Here is a 20555-nt window from a genome sequence, read left to right on the forward strand (position 1 = left end):
TAGAGCATAATGCTTGAACCCTCTTCTCAAAACTGAAAGGAATACCTAGTTGTTTGATTTATACTTTAAATTCTGGTTATCTCTTTAAATAAGAATAACATGTAACATAGCAAACCACATAGGCTTTCCTTCCAAATTTTCTTCTTGAGGATATAACTACAATAAAAACCCTTCTTCAGTGAAACTCCATTAACCTGAAATTGGATACAGTCTCCAATTTGCAGTATTCACATGAAAAGTGTCACCATTCCCATTCAGACAAACACCAGGTTACCCATTTCATTCACAAAACTGGGCTATGTGGTACTTCTCTGTTATGTTAAAACTGATGAGATTTTGGACTACATTTAAGACCAAATTTAGCCTATGTCTACACTGCAGCAGAAAGTCAACCTAAACTATGCAATTCCAGCTTTATGAATAATGCAGCTGGAGTCAATGTACCTTAGGTCAAGTTACCCCAGGGTCTACACCATAGAGGTTGAGGGGAGAAACTCTCCCATTGACTTTCCTTACTCTTTTTGTCCAGGTTAGAGTACAGGGGTCAACTGCAGAGTGATCTGCAGTCAATCTGATGGGTCTTCACAAGACTCACTAAATCAACTGCTGGTATATCACTCTCAGAATGTCGATCCCCACTGTACTGTAGATGTAGCCATAGGCCACTTATGTGTATCCATCTTTGTATGTGTATTCAGAAAAAGAAGCGGCCAAACACAGCACCTGTCTAAGTGGCTTGCTCAAGGCTTCTCAAAACACTCACTCCTCAGTACTCCCAGGGCTGGAGCATCAAAGTAAGAATCTTGACATCACTTCTGTGCACACATAATCCTGGTTGCATGTGGATTATTTCAGCCCATTATGAATTATAGAGAGGTGAGGAAAGAAATCTCTGTCCACTCTTATTACCACTTCAGCACTCTTACTATATTTGACCCCCTCTCTCTATCTGTGACTCAAAACATAACCAGTCCACAATTTGACCCAGAATCTTTAATAAGCATTTGTAAGAGTTCTAATGTGGGCCTTAGTGAGTTTGGCAGTCTATGATGCCCTTGAGATTCTCATCTACAACAGGGTCTCTTTACATTGCTCTGGCAGTTACAAGAGCCAAAAAGTTGCAATTCATGCTCACTTTAAGTCTCCTTTAAACTGCCAGAGGGGTGGCCCATTCTCTTGGCTTAAAAAAAATAAAAATAAAATAAAATAAAAAAATCACATAAATTTACCTGGACTAAAAATACTGAAAATAAAAACGAAATATAAAGAGACAAAAAGAAACTGCTGAGAAAGATCAGAATTTCTGTCCACAGGTACAATAGAAGAAAGCATTGTTTGCTCTGTAGAAGCCTGATGTGCACTGCCCATTACCAAGCTTATGACCATTTTGTCCTTGATAGATATAGTAATTTATCCTATTTTCCTAATAATTCACAAAGGAACATTAATACATTCAGATAAGTAAAAATCACAACTAGTGGGTAATGACAGAGTAAACTAAACCAGCCATGAGATTTTTATCATTATTTTGTTCACTCTTCTGATGACAATAGGCGGTAATAGCTCAATTAGTTCCAGAGATGCCACTAAAGACTGTGATGTGGAAAGCATACACAAGATAATATGACAGTAGGGAGATAAATTTTATAATATTTTCATGGATTTGATGGGCACAAAAAAAGACTAATGGTATCGTAGCTATTCAAAGTACTTTAGAAGCATGTCTGTTGTTTTCATGGTTGTTACAGCTATTACAGAAAATGTTAAATTAGCTATGCCAAGAAAAACATTCAGACTCTGCCAGTTTTTCACTCATTCCACACAGGCATGGAAAAATTTGAGAGACTTGGATATGACTAATCTTGCTGAGACAGGGATGAAAATGTAGGGTGAGAGGGGAGAGACCAGAACTGGAGACAGCTGATCTGCCTTGTGATTCTCTAAAGCTGAGGATCTGAAGGCTTTACCATTAAAAGCAATAGAGGGATCAGATCAAAACAAAATGAGAAATAGGCCTATGAAAAAGGATTGTGACCAATAATCCCTTTTTTCATTCATGTGGAAAATAAATTTTGTTATGTGCACTGAGGCATGTGCAGATGTGCACCAGTAGTAGAAACACAGGCTGTCAACTATGAGTGCTCTGCTAGTCAGCTGGGTGGCACCTGCATCTCTTTTGGGTGGCTTCCCAGGCAATCAGCGTATAGGAAACACTGTTTGTGACTCTCCTGCAGCTATTTACATCTGGGAAGTGGGGAGGGCCAGACCATCTTCATCTTTTTGTTCTCAAAGTTTTTTAGACAGAAGGATGGGCTCCTTATTTCAACTGACTTAAGGGAACAAAGGAGGGAACAGAGGAAAAGGCGTTAAAAACTTAAAAGAAAGAAAGCTGGCCCTAGAGAAAACAGTATTATTAATGAAGTAAAACTGACACATTCCAGAAGTGAGTGAATGCTTCATTTCCATTCCAGCACTTTATAAGGATTATTTTGTTTACACTGGCCATTTAAACACACACTTATATATTTCTCTACAAAATATATTGGCTTACTCTACGGAAAATGTCAATTATTTCCATGAAAAATAAGATACAATATATAAAATTGCCCCTTTAATGGTGATTTCAGAACTGAGACAATGTGTAGCTTCATGTAGTAGCTATTATGCAGGCAGCAATTACTCACCTGCCACCTTATCATTAGAATCTGGTTTACTGAAAGGAAATGTAGGCCAGCACAGCAGAGTTATGAGTTACTTTTTTCCAAAAATGCAGTGATTTTTAATTTTCACCAAGCTTTTTATCAGAGCTGGGTTCCTTCTTCCTATGATTTGCGTTACAGCAGAAACTCAGCACCTCTATAAGTGCAGCCACTTCTCCCACATACATAGTGTACTAAATTTTCGGAATCAGTACTGAATAGGAACATAAGCCCTGGCAGGGGATGTGTAATGATTACTCTTGGCCTGGAAACAAAAGTAACACCAACTGAGTTAAATGGAAACTAACTGCTATTTTTTTCATATTAGGCTGATTTTTAATTCTCCAACTTCTTTAATTGAAAGGGACATTACAATATATTGACTATTATAGAACCATAGAGTCCAAGGCCAGAAGGGACTATTAGATCATCTAGTCAAACCACCTATATAGCAAAGGCCATAAATCTTCATCAAAATAATTCCTAGAACGAATCCTTTAAAAATATATCGTTTGAATTTAAAAGTTATCAATGATGGGGAGTGCTACCACAAACCTTGCTAAATTGTTCCAATGGTTAATTACTTTCACTTAAAATGTATACCTTATTTCCAGCATAAATTCATTTAGTTTCATATTCCAACCAGTGGATCATGTTATAACTTTCTATGGCAGACTGATGAGCCCCTTATTAAATATTTCTTCCCCTTGTAGTACTTAAAGACTGTAATCAAGTCTTCCCTTAGCCTTCTGTTTGTTAAGCAAAATATACTGAGCTCTGAGTCCTATCACTATAAAACACGTTTTCTAATCTTTTAAGCTTCCTCATGACTCTCCTCTGTACCCGCTCCAATTTTATTAACGTCCTTCTTGAATTGTGGTCTTCAGAATGGCACACAGTATTTCAACAATGGTTACATCAGTGCTCAATGTGGAAGTCAATACCTTCCTATGCCCCTTGTTATGCATACCACATTTGTATTAGCGCTTGGCCAAAGTGTTATACTAGGAGCTCATGATCAGCTGATTATCCACAATGACCCCCAAATAGTACTACAGGTTGAACCTGCCTAGTCTGGCACCCTCAGGACCTGACTGGTGCCAAACCAGAGAAATTGCTGAACCATGGGAGGTCAATATTACCTAGCCTACCAACACTTCCACTGCTCACTAGGCTCTTAGAATACATTTAGGGGTAAAACAGAGCTAAACAACAACATGTAACACAAAGAGCCAGGACTGGTGACTGAAAAATTTTTTTATGGGACCGCAGGAAACTCGGCCACACCAGTGATAAGCAGACATCCAGCTAATTAAAATCATGCCAGACCACAGATGTTGACGGACCAGAGAGTGCTGGACTAGAGAGGTTCAACTTGTACTTTATATCTAATGCAATTTACTTCTTTGCAATAAGGCTATACATTTCTAAATATCCCACTGTGCATATGGTATTATAAATGCTAACCAAGCATTCCAAGAGGAGCAGAAACCGACTAGCTTCAAGGGGCTATGAAACTGCTGGTATTTGGGTTTATTTCTCCAACAATCTGATAACTGTTACCAACTCAGTTCTAAATTTTGATTGTTCCCTGAATGCTCCTGAAGATACTGTAAAGGAGTGAAGCAAGTAAAATCTTGACAACTTGATGGGAAAGTGCAAACAGAACACAGATGACTAACCTATTTGGTTTCCTTAACAAATAATTTTGGAATATTGTACTCTGTAGGATTAGACATATGGGAAGTAGCTCTCTGAATGCTATTTTTACAGTTTAACTAAAACTTTTTTTAAACAGTGTTTTTCAATGAATCATGTTTTGTTCAAATTCCCAGGCTAGAAGGCAGAGGAACAAGTGTATTTTAGATCTTTCCATTACATACTGTAAAACCGTGTTTTTAATTTTTTCAACTCTGACTTTATTTCTCTCTCCATACACAAGATACATAGTAAGTTTGGCCCAGTTCCCAAAGATTATTTTAGCGAAATTCTGCCAACTACATATTTACACATGAAAAACTATTAACAGCAATTCCTCATGTTTTCCATTCAGATATTTTTTATTACAGGAAAAGGCTAGGCGAAGAATTATTTGCTCAGTTATGCAGGAATTAGGCACATTCTTGCCATAATTCTACTAATGAACATAAATTCAAACTTGATTCAACTCTCAAACTTTTAGTTCTTTCCAAACTCTTAATTTTCCAAATTTCTACCATTGACACTTGCAACATTAACCAATCTGATAAAAAAAGAAAAAGAACAGAGGAACACGCAGTTAGTGGCCTCCTGCCAAAATTTAGGTTTAAGTGAGTTGTTCAAGATCATATAGGTAAACCACTGCCACTGATGGGAAGTGGTCTAAAAGGGGCATCTGCCACAGAGCCCAGCAATTTAAAAGAGTCCCGGGCTTGCAGCTGTTGCCACCACCACCACCACTACGGGAATGGAAGCAGCTGGTGCCTTACTCCTTTAAATTGCTGCCACAGCTATGGGCAGCATGGGCCAAGCATGCTGAAGGGCTATCTGGCTGATAAGGGAAAGCTAGATCCCAGGTCTTCCACCCCAGCCCATGCTCCTAGGGGCCCAACAATTCTATGGGCAACCCTGAGGAAGTCCATGACTTAAGCAAGTCTATAACTGGCTTATACCTTAACCATAAGATCCCTTCTCTTCCTGCAATTCTCCATCTTGTTCTCTACACCACTTCCAAGTTCTTTTATCAGATAACCCATGGATGCCACTTCCACTACATAGCCCTAATTCATTTCCTGACAGCCACCCACAGTATGCACTGATTGAGGCAGGGATCCCATGGAAGGAAACCGTATATACTCATGCAATGAAAGACTGTTATAATGAATGCACACAAAAGGACCAAATGGAGATTGTGATATTTCCTAACTTTTGAGTGCTTAAGTTAGTAACATAAATAATACGGTACAATAACATTTTAAACATAGATTTTTTTTTTGTTTTCTTTACTGCTTCTTTGAAAGTATTTTAAAGGAAAAAAGGTAAAACCAAATTTTAAAATGTGAAACAGTAACATTGTCCCTCATCATGCATTAGTGAAAGATTTTAATTCTGAACTTACATCACTGACAGCACAGCTTCAGCTACAAGACTAATTATATTAGCTGGCAACAGCAGACAGCTGTTATCCCCAAGGGGAGGGTGACCTAGTAGAGAAGGGATGGGCAAAAGGTGGCTAGTGGGCCAAATATGGCCCACCAAGCTGCCGGATCTGGCCCACCACACCGTCGGATCTCGCCCGCAGCCGCCTCACTAGCACCCTTACTGCAGAGCAGGAGCTCCTGCTTTAAACAGCAGGCTGCTAATTGCTCTGCAAGTTGGGTGGGGAGGAGAAAGCACATGCTGTCCCTGCCCCCTAGCAAAATCTGCAAGCTCCCATTGGCCAGTTTCCAGCCAATAGAAGCTGACATATTTTGCTGAAGTCAGGAGCAGCAAATGAAACCTCCTCGCTTCCTCACTCCTCCTTTTTTCCTCCCACCCTCCCTCTCTGTTCTGGAGCAGAGCCAGCAGCCCACAAGAATGGAGTTTGCAGAGTTGTTGGCTGGGAGCTGTGTAAGTAAGTGCCTCCAGAAAGATGGTTCCTCTGGCACCCCACCTCCTCTCCCTTCCTTAACTACCTGCCCCAGGCCACCACCCAAACCCTCTGTATCCCCTCTTCCTACCTCCTCCATGTCACAAATCCCTCCCAGACCCTTCACCTCCTCCATCCCTCCCCTCAAGGCCAGAATCCTCTCCTGCACCCCTAACCTCTCCTGGAACCTGCACCCCAAATCCATGCCTCAGATTATAACCCCTTCCTTCATCCACAGTTCCTTTCAGACCCCACTCCTTCTCCTGCACTCCAATCCTCTGTCCCAAGCTCCCTTCTACACCCCACCTTATCGTCCAAGAGCCCACCCCCCCCCACAGAAGTGCGGCCCTTGATCATTTACCAAAATCTTGGCATGACCCCCCAATAAAAATTACTGCCCACCCCTGTAATAGAGTAATGTACTAGGTTCAAAAGGTTTTTTTTTGGGGGGGGGGGGGGGAGCTGATCTGTCTCTTTCTTTGTCTTTGAGAGGCTGTCTCCCTAAAGGATCCCAGTACAGTGCATGTGATTTTAGCTTTGGTAGTGGCATGGTTAGGGATGTTAACAAATGTGTATTTGGATAAACCTGTAACTGCTCGTTTTTTTAGTGGGTACACATTTACACATGGCGGGGAGGGTTGGAGGAGCTGGTGTTTGCGGGGAGCTGACTTTTACGAGCACTAGCTCCTGCTACCCCATACTCCTGCTGTCTGTGATAGAAAGGCAGCAGCATGAGGGGCAGGCAGCTCCAAAGGAGCCAATATATGCAGGGAGCCAGCTTGAAAGCCACTCCCCATGTGTACCAGCTCCCACCAGCCCCCTTCCTCCACACTGTTGCTTCTCTATCAGAGGCAGCACAGGGGGCAGGTGATTCTTCAGGAGTCAGTGCTCATAGGGAGCCAGCTCCTTCCTGCCCCCTTTCCCGTGCTGCATCCTCACTCAGCATGGCAGGAGGGAAAGAATTGAGACCTGTATTTATTTTGCTTGGGATCAATGTTGGGCTGACAGGCCTATCATTACATGGGTTATTTGGTTGCTCCTTTTAAATATTGCCACAATTTTACCTTCTTCTAGTCCCTGCAAATTTCCCCGGTTTCAAAACCTAATGATAATCAAAATTAACAGTCCAAATAGCTACTCATCCAGTTCTTTTAAAACACCTGGACAGAAGTTACCTGAAACTGCTATTGTAAAATATCTAATTTTATTACCCGTGTTTAACACCCAAGTAGCTCTTTGAATGAAAAATATGTAATCATTGTATGACATGCTGACGTCATCTGGCTTTTTCCCAAATACAGAACACATATTTCTATCTGCCTTTTCTGCATCATTATTGACAATTTTACTATTTCCATCTTTGTTCAAATACATTTTGTTATTACTTGAAAAACTTCTTACTATCCTTAATTCTGTTGGTCATTGATTTTCTCTTCTGTTCTTTTATTCCCTGTATCAATTTTCTATTATTCTTATCTTTTAAAATTGATATTCATTGTTAATTGTTCCTCTTTCCATTTGATATACATATTTATTTTTTATAGTTCTTTCACTTCCTTTTTCATGCAAATTGTTTTTCTAACTAGGGTAGTGTTCTCTCTCTATTATTGGACTTCAGACTCGAGCAAACCTGAGTAGAATTTCATGGGCCAAAGAAAAGACTTGTCTCTGGTTCAAGGGATGCTAGAAACTCAAAAAAGAATGTAAGAAACTTTTTTACAGCATATGCATAGCTACAAGCTCCTCTATAACAAATAATAAAAATACACAAAGCAAATACGTTAACTGTAAGAGTTATTTTTCAATAAGTGTCAGTGTTTTCTCTTATTTCTGCATCATTTTTGTATAAGCAAAAATCAGTCCATCTGTACTGCAAAAGTGGGCCCAAAAAAATAGAAGCAAAGGTTGAAAATCTGGCAAAAACAGGGTAATGAAAAATTAAGGACTGAGCTTTATAATCTTCTTATATTTCTGAATTGCAGCACATACTGTATATGCCAACTAGACCATTGTCAGAAGTATCTGTGAACTGTCTAAGCACAATGGGGCACATTAAGTACACAATTTCAGCTTTTAACTAATAATTTATTTGATTAGCAGTCCAATCTTGTTTCAGATAAAGTCAATGGGAATTTTGCTACTGACTTATACAGGAGAAGAATCAGATTCTACATGAGTTTAAGATATCAGGAGCAAATCCACCCTCTGCCTCTACAGCCACACATTACATAAAATACAGCAGGACTGGTAGGTACAGTTCTGTTGCATGAGGAAATTTGAGTACTCTGTGACTACTGCATATCTGTGTTCTGTGGTTTTGATCTAATGCCCACTGATGTCAACAAAAGATTTTCCACCAATTTGATGGGCTATGAATCAGGTCCTATAAAAGTAGTGGTGCTGTTCTGCTATTAAAGTAACATCTGGGAGGAGCCTGTCTTTATCCCCTCTTCCAGCGGCCAGAAAAACTTCCTGAGCCAAACCCACTAACTTAGGAAGTTCGGGGGTAGCCGAGTTAGTCTGTACAGGATAAATTAAGAAAACAACAACAAATGGTCTGATAGCTCTTTATAGATTAACAAAACATATAGATGCTATCATGAGCTTTCGTGGGCACAGACCACTTCTTCAGATAACTGGAGTTTTGAGTTTAAGATGTGCAGACCCAAAATAAATAGGGGAGAAGGGAGATAGGGGAAGGAGGAAAAAAAGAGGAGGGGGGGTAGGAAACAAGGAGCAGAAGGTATGAAAATATCAAAGGGAAAAACAAGTAGGCAGAACTAACTTAGGGTAGAAGTAGAGACCCTGATAAGAATTTGAATCTATCTGTATTGTCTTTCCTATTTAATTTCACGTTTTATTCAAAAATAATGGTAAAAAATAAATGTACCCTATCCAAATGTTACGGGGACATCTGCCTAATTTCAATGCAAGTGTGTGAGAAACCTATTAATATAAGGATTTATTTGTCGACACCAAATCACTCAGCTCTTTTAACAAACCTCTGAGAAACAAATTTCAATGTGCCATAGTGATCTTATTTCTTTTTAAAAAACTACCTCTTCTCTTTAATTGTGGACAAGAATTTATCCTATGACAAGCAACTTCTTCCCTAAGAATTTAGATGAAGTAACTTCATTGAAACAAATACAATGCATTTATAACATAGGATACAAAGTACTGCTTCAATGATCTTTTTAAATGAAATTTATTTAATAAGGGCATCTTATGTTTGTACAGAGTAAGGTTAAAAATAGGACATGTTATATGAAGCAATTCTACTTTTACTGATCTTTTAAAGTGACTACCCTTCTGATTCTATTACTATTTATTAATATGGCCAAGTGTATCAATTACCAATTGTATTGCTTGTTAATAACAGGCATCTTAACATATACTTTTAATCAATATTTTTACAGCCAGTCATCCACATCCCAGTGTCCATGCCAATGAAATGAACAATAGTGTTCTCTACAGTGGACAAGGACCAAGAATTTAAGTAATTCAGTTCCCTTCTTGGCAATAACAATTTGTATTTATGCCAGCAGAGATATTAAAAGCAAATTAAGGACAATCTTGCTGAGAAAGCATGAGTTAGATTTTTCAGACCACTCTGTCTGCTGGCCACCATCAATAAAAATACTATGTCATATCCTAGGCAAAAAATTAGAAACTGCAAATTCATGGCACTTACTTTAGTAGTAACAGCAACTGTCTTTAAAATTAAAGAAAATATTAAATGCTGAACTCAATGAAACTGGGATGGGTTGCCATAGTGAAATCAAGAACAGTCATTTCCAAACACATAACAAAAAACCTATATTGACCTATAGTTCAATAGTCAAACATTTTTCATGGTGCATCTTTTAAAATCACTTGCCCCAACTACATTTCTAGAAGAACAAAACCTCTAGTAACAACCAGCTGTAATATTTTCCTGGCAAAGCTAAAACACACTAATACTAACAGAAAATTAACACAATAAGAAACAGTGACTTAGTTCCATGATTATAAACTTTTCTTAGTATTAAATTTCATTTTAGTTTATAACATGAGATATATCTACTCTTCAAGCAGGGGAGTGCAATTCTCAGCTGAAGGAGACATACTTGTACTAGCTCTCATTGAACTAATGCACTAAAAATAAGAGTGTATCCAAGGCACAGACTAGCTGTGCACCTGAGACCCTATACATGTACTTGGGGCAGCTAGCTCATCAAACTGCTCATGCTGCCATGGTGACACACATTATTTTCACCATATCTTGATGATAATGAGATGAGAGCTAGAGCAAATATGTCTCCTCTGGGTGGGAGTTAAACCTCAGCTTGAAGCACTGATGTATCCATGGAGAAAAAGCAATCAGTAGCATTTCTTACAAAGACGTACAGAATGCTCCCAATAAAACACCTGCTAAAGAGCAACATTCACGAAACAGATTTTCCTCTTTCTGTTAGAAGTGAAAGAATCTGATACAGGTTGAAAACTGAGGAGACTGATTTTAGGGGAGAAGATACCAAACCTGCAGTGAGACTCCACTGCTTTCAGACAGCCTTTAAACTGACAGGGATTTGAATTGGTAGGAATAGGCATCCTGTTTGAAAGAACTGGAGCCAAACATTTTTAGAACTTTTAAGAGGTCTTAAACATACCAACAAAGTTTTTTAAATAAACTAAACCCCACTTAATGCCGTTAGTCATCTAATTTAATTTTAAACCACATTTGGTACATTATAATTGCTCTGGGGAGCAGTAACTTTGCTTCTTCCCAACACAAAGTATGATGGATAGGAGGAGTGATGGCCAGCACTCAGTATCTAAAGGTTTAAACTCAGGTAGCTAAGGGTGTTTGCAGTGAGCCAGAAGAAACAATGGGATAAGGTGCTGAAAATTAAATTGTAAATATATACCTGCCTGCTCTCCATTGTGTGAGTTCTTAGTTAATAGTTGGAGGAAGCAAGATGAAATAATCAAACGGAATTACCATACCTACAAGAAATATTGGGCATGGGAATGGACTAGACTTTGGAGTACGGATAGTAAGCAGAATGGAGAAATGTATGTTTAGTTGTGATCAGGGTATTTTTCTTTATTTTGCTGTTTGGTTAAACTTCTCTATGTGAAATCCATGTTCCTACCTTCTCTCCCCTTCACTTTACTCAAGCTATTCTAGAGATACCATTTTTCTCTGTGTTTTAATCTGCTTTTTTCTCAGTTGTTTTGTAAAATCTATCAACCAAGTATGCTTTATCAAGTATATATTTTTGTTTTGTTAATAAAATCGCCTTTTTAAAGGTGATTGTTTGATTCTTGTGTCCTGAAAGGTAACAGGTCTCTGTGTGTGTCTATCTAGGCTGAGAGGTCAGCTACTGTAGATTTCAGGTTTTTTTCGGTTTTGTTTTTCAACCTCTCTTGTGGTAAGAGCTTGGAGTACTCCTCTGGAAGAATTTCAGGTGATTCTTCCTGGGTTTTAAAAGAAGGAGTTGGATACCTGATGGTGGCAGCCTATCTCCCAGTTTCAGTGAATCTGTGACTCTGGAGAGTTTTTGTAAGCAGAGCCTATAAAAGCAAGGTCTTTTAAAAGGTCTCTTGTGGGCTCCCACCTTCTGCACTTGGAGTGCCAGAGTGGGGAGCAGCCCTGACAAGCTACAATTAGAAACCCAAATCCCGGAGCCTCAGTCAAATCTTCAGTAGGGTCTTTACTTAAGTAAGGACTACATGATTTAGCCCAGACTCTTTAAACACTTGGTTCTCTTTTGTAAGCAAGGCCGAAAATGTTCTATCTCAATATATTAACCTACTCTGTGTTTTAATCTCAGTGATAAAAAGACAGGTGTATTGAATTTTTTACAGTGTTGCCTTTGCTTCTGTAAGCTAACATAAAACTAACCCATAAAGTTTCCATTGGACTAAAAAACAAAACAAAACTTGGAACTGGTACAGAAATGTTAACATAGCTTTAGCATGGCAACATCTCTGGCAGCTAAATACAACTACTGAAAAAATTGAATGATTACAAAAACCCTACAAACTTCTTTTGAGTCATGTAATTCAGAACCCTTTTTGGTTTCATTTGAAGTTCACATGCTGATCCTGCATCCGGATTTAAAAAAAAAAAGTTTGCAAATCATGGCTTCATCAGCCCCCAAAAAGTCTGTGCAAATATCTTCTCCACTATATTAAGAGGATTTTTTAAAAGACTTAAATTAAGAAATGAGGGCATTAATCTCTTCATTCTGTTCACATTACAATATACAGGTTCAATTTTTATATATTTATTTTAACAGTAGGTGAATTAGATCTCGTTTCTACATCTGGTTTTGTAACAGCTATGATCAGTTTTCTATCTCCTTGATATCTGACTATGCATGTTTGGTAAAGGAGACAGTATATTTCAAGATAACAAGAGGGCTGCAAACTAGAAGCCCTCTTTTTTGAGAGAGGATTTGGTGGCCTAGAATTTGAACCAAATGATTCATCTATATGCAGCTATTAGAACATTTAAAGTATCTAATGGGCAAGAGCAACACTTTATTTGGCAATGCACAAATCTAAACACAGCCCTGATTCTGTTATGTGCATGAAACCCTGAATGTGTGCAGATCTCCAATGATCTAACAGGGCTTTACATGGAAGCAGAAGACCAGGAACAGTGGCTGGATCTAGGCCATACCTTTCCATGGCTAATGCCATTTGCACCTTCTACTGAACCTTTCATCCTAAAAACGCAGGCTGAAACTTATCCCAGGAAAAGGGACAACTCAAAGTTTATGATCCACTTAAATCTTGTGCTTTCCGTCTTTCCGTCTATACAGAAGTGAATTTCATTCTCAGTGATTGTAAAACATTAATATATTAAACCTTTAACCAATCCTTTAAGGTGTTATCTTCATAGTGTAAAAGAGGAAACCAAGACACTGAGAAGTGTTTTGCCCAAGATTACATAAAAGTCAGACCCATAGATGGGAGATGAACTCTGATTTGAGTCTCACTTTTGTGCTCCAAGCAGACTTGCTTTTTCCTTTAAATGACTAATTAGAAACTTAACATCATACAAGGATTGCTTCAGGAGACAGAATTAACAATGCATATATGATATCTCTCCATGATTTTACTGTGAGATGAGTTGTATAATCACATTGAGTAATACCTTAGTCTGTGAGTAATTCTATTGATTTCATTGTGGCTATTCAAACACAGAGACATATTCAATATGATGAGTAAGGGTGATAAACTAGTTCAGAGGTCTCAAAGTCATGGCCTAGGAGCCATCTATGGCCTGAGCAGTTCCACAATCCGTCCTGTGCATGGGTGCTGACCCTTGAATTTTTGTGACTCTGGGGGTGTTTGTACACTTCCCCCAAGTGAAGCCCCTGATCCACCTCTTCCTTTCCCTGCTTCTCCTTCAGCCCCCTCACTGCACCCTTTCCCTCATGCCCCCATCTCCCGAGGGACACAGCTTTGTGGATTACTGGGACGCCTGAACCAGTGCAGCAGCAGGGTTTGGAGCCCCTTGCACTGACTGCATTGACAGGAAGCACAACGCCTAAGACCCAGCACAGGCTGGTTTGAGAGATGGTAGTGGAACAGAGCAGACAGCTGTGTAGTTCCATTTCCTCACAGGTCCCACTTCCACAGTAAGTACCGGGGGACCTGACCCCTGTTACAGTCCACCCAGGGCTAACCTTAGTAAGGGGGACCACACTATCCATAAGATGGTTAAAGAAGGCACTGCAGGGGCCCCCAAAGTGCAAGGGCAGCCACACCAAATCCATCCTATGGATGGGATGACTCTGCGCACATCTCTGGCCCACAGGGACATTCTGCTCTAGCCTTGCTGTGCTACTGATGATAGCACCGAGGGGGGGAAGGAGTGTTAAACTGGAAGGGGAGTGTGTGGACCAGCATCCAGGGCTAGAAAATACAGGGGTGACGAGGGTAACACATGGAGATCCCTCCACCTGCCCCAAGCCCTGCCAGAGAGGAATCCCCAATGGCCCACTAGCCATAAGGTAAACTGAGTTTGACACTCCTGATCTAGTCCGATAAAACTACATGGGCAACAATTGCATGTTAAGAACAAAGCACCACATGCAATTTGTATACTGAGAAACAAATATAATTGCAAAGTGGCTTTATTTCAAGTTTCATAAAAGCTATAGTGCTAACCCGCCCTAACAGCTAAAAAAAAGTTTCAGTATTTTTTTTCAGCTAAATATTTTGTCAAATGAAGGGAACTACGGAAAACAAGTCTATATTTATGTTACAAGTACACGTTCATTTCTGAAAAAGGCAGTATTTTATACATTTTCTTCTCCAATCACACACAATACACATAAAATTTTCTGATTAAAAACATAGTTTGTATTAAATCCATCAACTTTTACATCACTGGTCATTTTTACTTCCAGTCACCTCTCTTTCTAGTTTATAATCATTAGTATTGAATATTGTATTCTTAAAATATTAAAAAATTAAGCCACCAAAGCATACACATGCCTAAATAGAGACATTCATGTTGCTATTACACTAAACTCTCCCTCCTCACTCCATTCTTCTCTACTGTTTGTCTCCTTCATTCTTTGCTGTGCGCCAGGGCTGACAATTTCAGATTATAAGCTCTTCACTGAACAAACAGTTTCTTTCTTCAGCTTTTCTGAGGTTCCTTTCTGGCACTTTAGGATAATAAATAACTACCAAGCAACTTTCATTCTTTCTGAATCTAGCACCAAGAGAAGTAAAAAGCAACATTTATGGATTGCTACTTACTTTCAGGCTTTGAATCCACAACAGCATGTTGCATATCTTTCAGCTGGAGCTGTACTCTTTGCAGCCTCTGGTCTGCATGGAACAACTTAAAAAAAACAATTGACTTTATCCATACATATATTCATATGAAATGCAACAAACTATATCAATAAGATGCCCAAAATACAAAAAAGATAACAGTTTGCACCTAAAGAACATTTCTTCCACAAGACAAAGTTGGACATCTCTTATCTGGCACCTGGGGACCTAACTGGTCCCAAACAAGGGAATTCGCTAGATCAGAGAAGGTTCCCTGCCACAGCCCTTAGCCTCCGACTCTGCCAGCTGGGATGGGGGGAGTGAAGAGGCAGGGGACTACCTCCAGCCCCGGCCGGGATGCCTGCTGGGTTGCTGAACCTGCTGCTGCTGCCCAGAAGCCAGTGCTGCCACTGGATGCTGGGGGCTGGCTCTGGCCCTGGCCGGGCTGCCAAGGGCTTGGGCTCTGGTCCCAGGCCCACAGCAGCCCGCTGGTCCTGCTTCTGCAGGCTGTCTGGGGCTCTGGCCCCAACTGGCGGGGGGCTGCCACCAATCCCAGCCTTAGTTCCACTTCCACAGGCTGACTGGGCTATGGACCCACTTCCACGGGCTGCCCAGGGCTTTTGCCCCACGCTGCCATGGACTGCTGGGGCTGCTGCTAACCCCAGCCCTTTGCCACAGGCTGTCACCAGCCCAATCCTGCACTGCCAGGGGCTGCACTGACTCGGGTCCTGGTGCCACAAACTATCGGGAGCTGCTACTAACTCTAGGCCCATTGATATAGGCTTCTAGGGGCTGCAGCAGCCTCTGCCCCATCCCGTTGCTCCAAGCCAGCCCCTACTAGATTGCCCTTCTGCCACTAGGATACCAAGGTTCTTTGATCCAGGAATATTTGTGGTTCTGCCTAGTTTTATTTGTTGCGTTTTAGAATTAAAGAATACATACTTATTGAGCTACATCTGAATTTTTTTTTCTTTATGGCAGAAACCAATTTAACGATTGGAAAAATAAAAAAAATGCTAATATTTATGAAGGGACGAACAAAACACAGTAACTAGGATCAGGGAGAGCGAAGGGAGAGGTACTGGGTAAGCACTCTTACAGTGTTTTGGAAATTCAGATGAGTTGTCGCAGCAATCAGCTATAATGTTGAGCCAAGTTTGAGAAGACATTGCCAAGTTTGCTGCCAAACAGCACCTGCTTGTATAGCACTTTTGTGATTTGGACAAATATCCACTAAGAAGTGAAACTTGCTGAATATCAAGTTCATTCTGCTTGTGGTCTAACTCAGATGTCAAGATAGGACGCAAAGGGTGAAAGAGTGTCCAAGAACTTCTATCCAACTGCCAAACACAAATGAAGCCTGCAGCACTAAATTTTTTTACTTTTTCTTTCAGTTTATTTTGCCAGTTCACACTACTCGTCGTCAGAAGTTGGCTAGCTGGTTTAACAAATAATGCCATCACATAGCACTGGACTTTTTAAAAAAGTGTTGTTTTGTTAGTGTGATCTGTAAGCAAAGTTCAGCCTTCCATTTCAATGACAACCATTTCCAATCAAGCATTTCCAATCAAGACCATCTATGATATATGTGATCTTCAAGTTGGAAAGAAAAAAAAAAAAATCTAAAAGTTGCTCTCAAACATCCCACAGAACAAGATAGTGCAATGCCATTCTGTTTGCTTATGCAGTTCCCAACTTAAATCTTAATGGAAATATATGCAAGCACAAAACAATATTTCCTCACTACAATACATTCAATTCTCTTTCAGAAATACAAATACGGCATAGAACAGGGCTTTGATGTCAGTTGTGTCAATGGCAGTAAAGACTGTTAAACACATTTGTAAAGGTGCTCAGCACCTTGCTGGATCAAGCCCCTAAAATAGAAATTAATAGCATATTCCTATTAGAAATAGGTTTTCATTTCCTGAGAGAGCATATAGACAGTGTCACCTACTATCATCTTCAGCATTACTCTTTTAAAAATGTATTTATGGATCTTCCCCAATTAAAGCCAAACATCTATTTCCTTAGGTTTAACAGATTTGCTTTTACATGGATACCTGATTCTTTTGTTCTTGTTTCTGCTGGGCTAAAGATTCTTCTCTCTCTTTCTCTACTCGAAGCTGTCTTGCTATTTCAAGCATTCGTTGGTGGTTTTGCACCGTCTCCACCTACAGCACATGGATAAATAGTGCACGTTGATGCCAGATAGTTGAGAAATAAATTAGTGTGATCATATGTCTCACAAAAGCACTTAGCACTTCCTTCCCATATCTATTGCCACTTAGAGATGACAGTAAGGCACTGGATTCAAGGTCCTTAAAAGCTTTGGACTACTGCCTAGGGAGATTTCCTTTCCCTCAATTACTTATCCAATTCCTTCCTCAGACATACAGCATGTTCATCTTAATCCTTGTTTGCATTCCTAAATCAGAGTAGCAAGCCAAGGACTGTGACACTGAAATGTTATAATGTTACTTCTCTCATTACCCTCTTCTTAAGACGCTCCACTCTCTTGATGAGCTGATCCTTCTCCTCTTCCATTGCAGTGATATCCTATAAAGCAGCAAAAATAACCAACAAAATATTAATTTACTTACAATATTACTTATAGTTGGGCCAGAGTCTGTTAGTCACATAAACATGGAGTAAGCAAAATCAGAATCTGTCTTTTTGCATACTGATACACGTGCAATTTCATTGGTTCATGGTCTGATCATGCAAGGTTCTAGTCCTGTTCTCTCACATCTTATCACCCCAGCCTTTATAATCTTTATGTAGAACAGCCTAGATGATAGCATGGCATTCCCCATGTATTATTGTGCACATTTAAAATGTGAGCACATGAATTTCTTTGATGATAAAAAAACCCACCAAGATGACAACTCCAAATTTGATCCTATAATATGTATGTCCTTAAAAGCTGCTATCATGTCTGTGTCTATGCAGACAGAGGTTTGAATTCCAGTTTTGCATTGAGTTACATAGGAGAGCTACATTCTGCCTTTTTTTCCCAGTGAAATTACATTTAAAGGGATACTCTGATTATAAATCCTGGGTCTGATTACTATTCTCACTATTTTTTTTAAAGTGATGTCTTTTCATTGTTTTACAATGATGTCAGAGGAAAAACAGGTACTATATATTTAAGCCACAATCCAGCATAGCACTTAAACACATGCTTATTTTTAAGCATGATAGCAGTCCCAATGAAAAATGAGGCTAGTGCTTACATGTTTTGCTCCACTAGGATCTTTATAAAAATATCATTATTTAATAGAAACACCAATTTAGATAATAACTGAAATAATTTTTATTATTGAGTTTACTTTTCACTATTTCTGTTGTATTCAGTTGCCTCCTAAGTCACTTAGGTGCAGGGCCGTAACAAGGATGAGGTGAATGAGGCACTTGCCTCGGGCACATAGCTGAGGGGGCACAGAAAAATAATATAGACCAGTGGTTCCCAAATGGTGTTCCGCAACATGAAACTAAGGGTTCCACAAGAAAATTCTACTCTTTCCCATAGGCAGCTCCCATTGCAGCTTTGCCAGCGGGGGCAGGCTTCTGGTGGTATGTGCTCTGGCTGCCCCACCACCGCACATAGCACGGCCTCTTCCTCACCCCCCAGGACGGCCCCATCCCACGGGGCCTCCAGTGCCGCACAGCTTCCTACTCATGTGCTGGTGGCAGCTTATTACAGCAGCCGCTGCTGTCAGGATGGGGAGGGGTGGCCGGATCCGAGTAGCTGCTCCTGGACCTTGGCATTTTTAAACTGCTGCCTGTGCCCCAGCAGGGGCCGTGTGGAACTTGGCTGGGGCTCTGATACCCCCCTCCGGGTGTGCTCGGGCTTTGCCCTGCCCTGGTGCGCTCAGGCTCACTGCCCCCTTGTGCGCTACCACTCTTTCTCCCCCACCCTGCTGGGGAAGTGGCAGAGTCTGGTCTGGCGGGGAATGTCAGGGTTTCTACACACACACACACACACACCCTGCCCTGCCAGCGGGATCCCCGCTGCATCAGAGGGGGGGAGGGGGGAAGATGAGCTCCCTCTTCCGCCCCCCTGCTGAGGGAATCACAGTGTGCTGCCTGAAGGCTTTCCCTGCTACAGCAGGGAGCCTAGCCAGGTAAGCGTCGCCCTCATGCCCAGACCCTGCACCCAAATCCCCCAACTCACTCCCCTCCCCCTGCCAAGACCCCACATTCCCAGCTTGCTCTGACACCCTGCTGTGAGTCCCCTCTTGTACTCTCCCTCCTGGTCAGACTCCCTGCCCCAAGCTCTCTCCTGCACCCTCCCTCCTGGCCAGGGCATGGCAGATCATCTTGGTGATTTATACACAAACATCATGAAGTATTTTCCAACCATAAATAACAATAACTGAATTTGAAATCCATTAAGTGTAACAGAAAAGCCAGTCAGTTTTTCTACGCAAGATTATGAAAACATAATCAAAATTGCTTCATACGGCCAATTATTAAAAAAATTTAAAGACGTTTCTTGGATTACATTTTGGGTGGCTTAGGTCTACAATATTCAGCATTATCAAGACGTGCAATTCGTCAGATGTTACCCTTCACCAGCACATACTTATGTGAAACTGGGTTCTCGAAATATGCAGCAACAAAAATGAAATACAGAGATCGACTGAATGCCACGCCGTATATAAGAATCCAACTTTCCAGTATTAAACCAAATTTTAAAAGACTTTGCGAAGAGAAGAAAAGCCATCGTTTGCATTGAAAACTGCCAATATAATGCATATTAGGTTTTGAGCTTTATTTTTTGTACGCATTACTTGTGACTTTTGTTTTTAAATATGTGCAAATAAACTAAATTTTGATCTCATGACCTTGTTTCGCATTTGTTTATTATTATCCTTACTTATTTGTGGTCTACCTTTTCTGCTCCATATATGACTGAGTTTAAAAGGGTTCCGTGGCCAAATAAAATTGGGAAACACTGATATAGAAAACTAATTATTTTAAGACAGCTGCTTATTTTAAGACAGCGCTGCTTCCCTCCCCGCCCATTAACATCAGCCGGCCCGCAGTTTACATGTCTGGCTGCACATTGCCGCTCCATGATCCAACAGTTACTAGGCCTGGCAGCCGCCCAGCGTGTCAGCTGCTTCCGAGCAACACGGGAGGCTGGGCACCAGCTAAGCCACGCCTAGCGCCACCTTAAAGTGCCCTAGTGCAGTTCCCAGGCACGGGGCCAAAGGAGAAAGGGCTCCAATTGCCCTGCACAGGGGCAGAGGTGCAGTGGTGAGGTGGGGGTGTTAGGCTAGGAGCCAGGACTCCTGGGTCTCATCTACGAGTCTGGGTTCAGTCGTGGATTCCCCTCCAAAAACTGGAGCCCATGCTGCTGAGCCACCTGTGCCAAGTGCTTTGAATGTGCTACACAAACCAAAGGGACAAGTGAGTGACTGGCTTCTTGCAAAAGAAGTTTTAGTAAATTAAAA

The 20555-nt window shown here is 40.7% G+C and overlaps 1 protein-coding gene across 4 annotated transcripts in view; it reads right to left on the bottom strand.

Annotated features, from left to right (window-relative positions):
- IFT81 (intraflagellar transport 81) overlaps positions 1-20555 on the bottom strand; it is a 72800-nt gene that overhangs the window by 45190 nt on the left and 7055 nt on the right. For all 4 annotated transcript variants that reach the window (XM_075898600.2, XM_006135167.3, XM_075898599.2 and 1 more), the window contains exons 6-8: positions 17587-17652; positions 17157-17267; positions 15076-15160 (exon numbers count right to left, since the gene is read on the bottom strand). In XM_075898600.2, coding sequence (XP_075754715.1) covers positions 15076-15160; positions 17157-17267; positions 17587-17652 — 262 coding nt within the window. The remainder of the gene's footprint in view (positions 1-15075; positions 15161-17156; positions 17268-17586; positions 17653-20555) is intronic.

The sequence above is a fragment of the Pelodiscus sinensis genome, chromosome Z, assembly GCF_052426305.1.
Source record: "Pelodiscus sinensis isolate ZL-2025 chromosome Z, ASM5242630v1, whole genome shotgun sequence".
Lineage (NCBI taxonomy): Eukaryota > Metazoa > Chordata > Testudines > Trionychidae > Pelodiscus > Pelodiscus sinensis.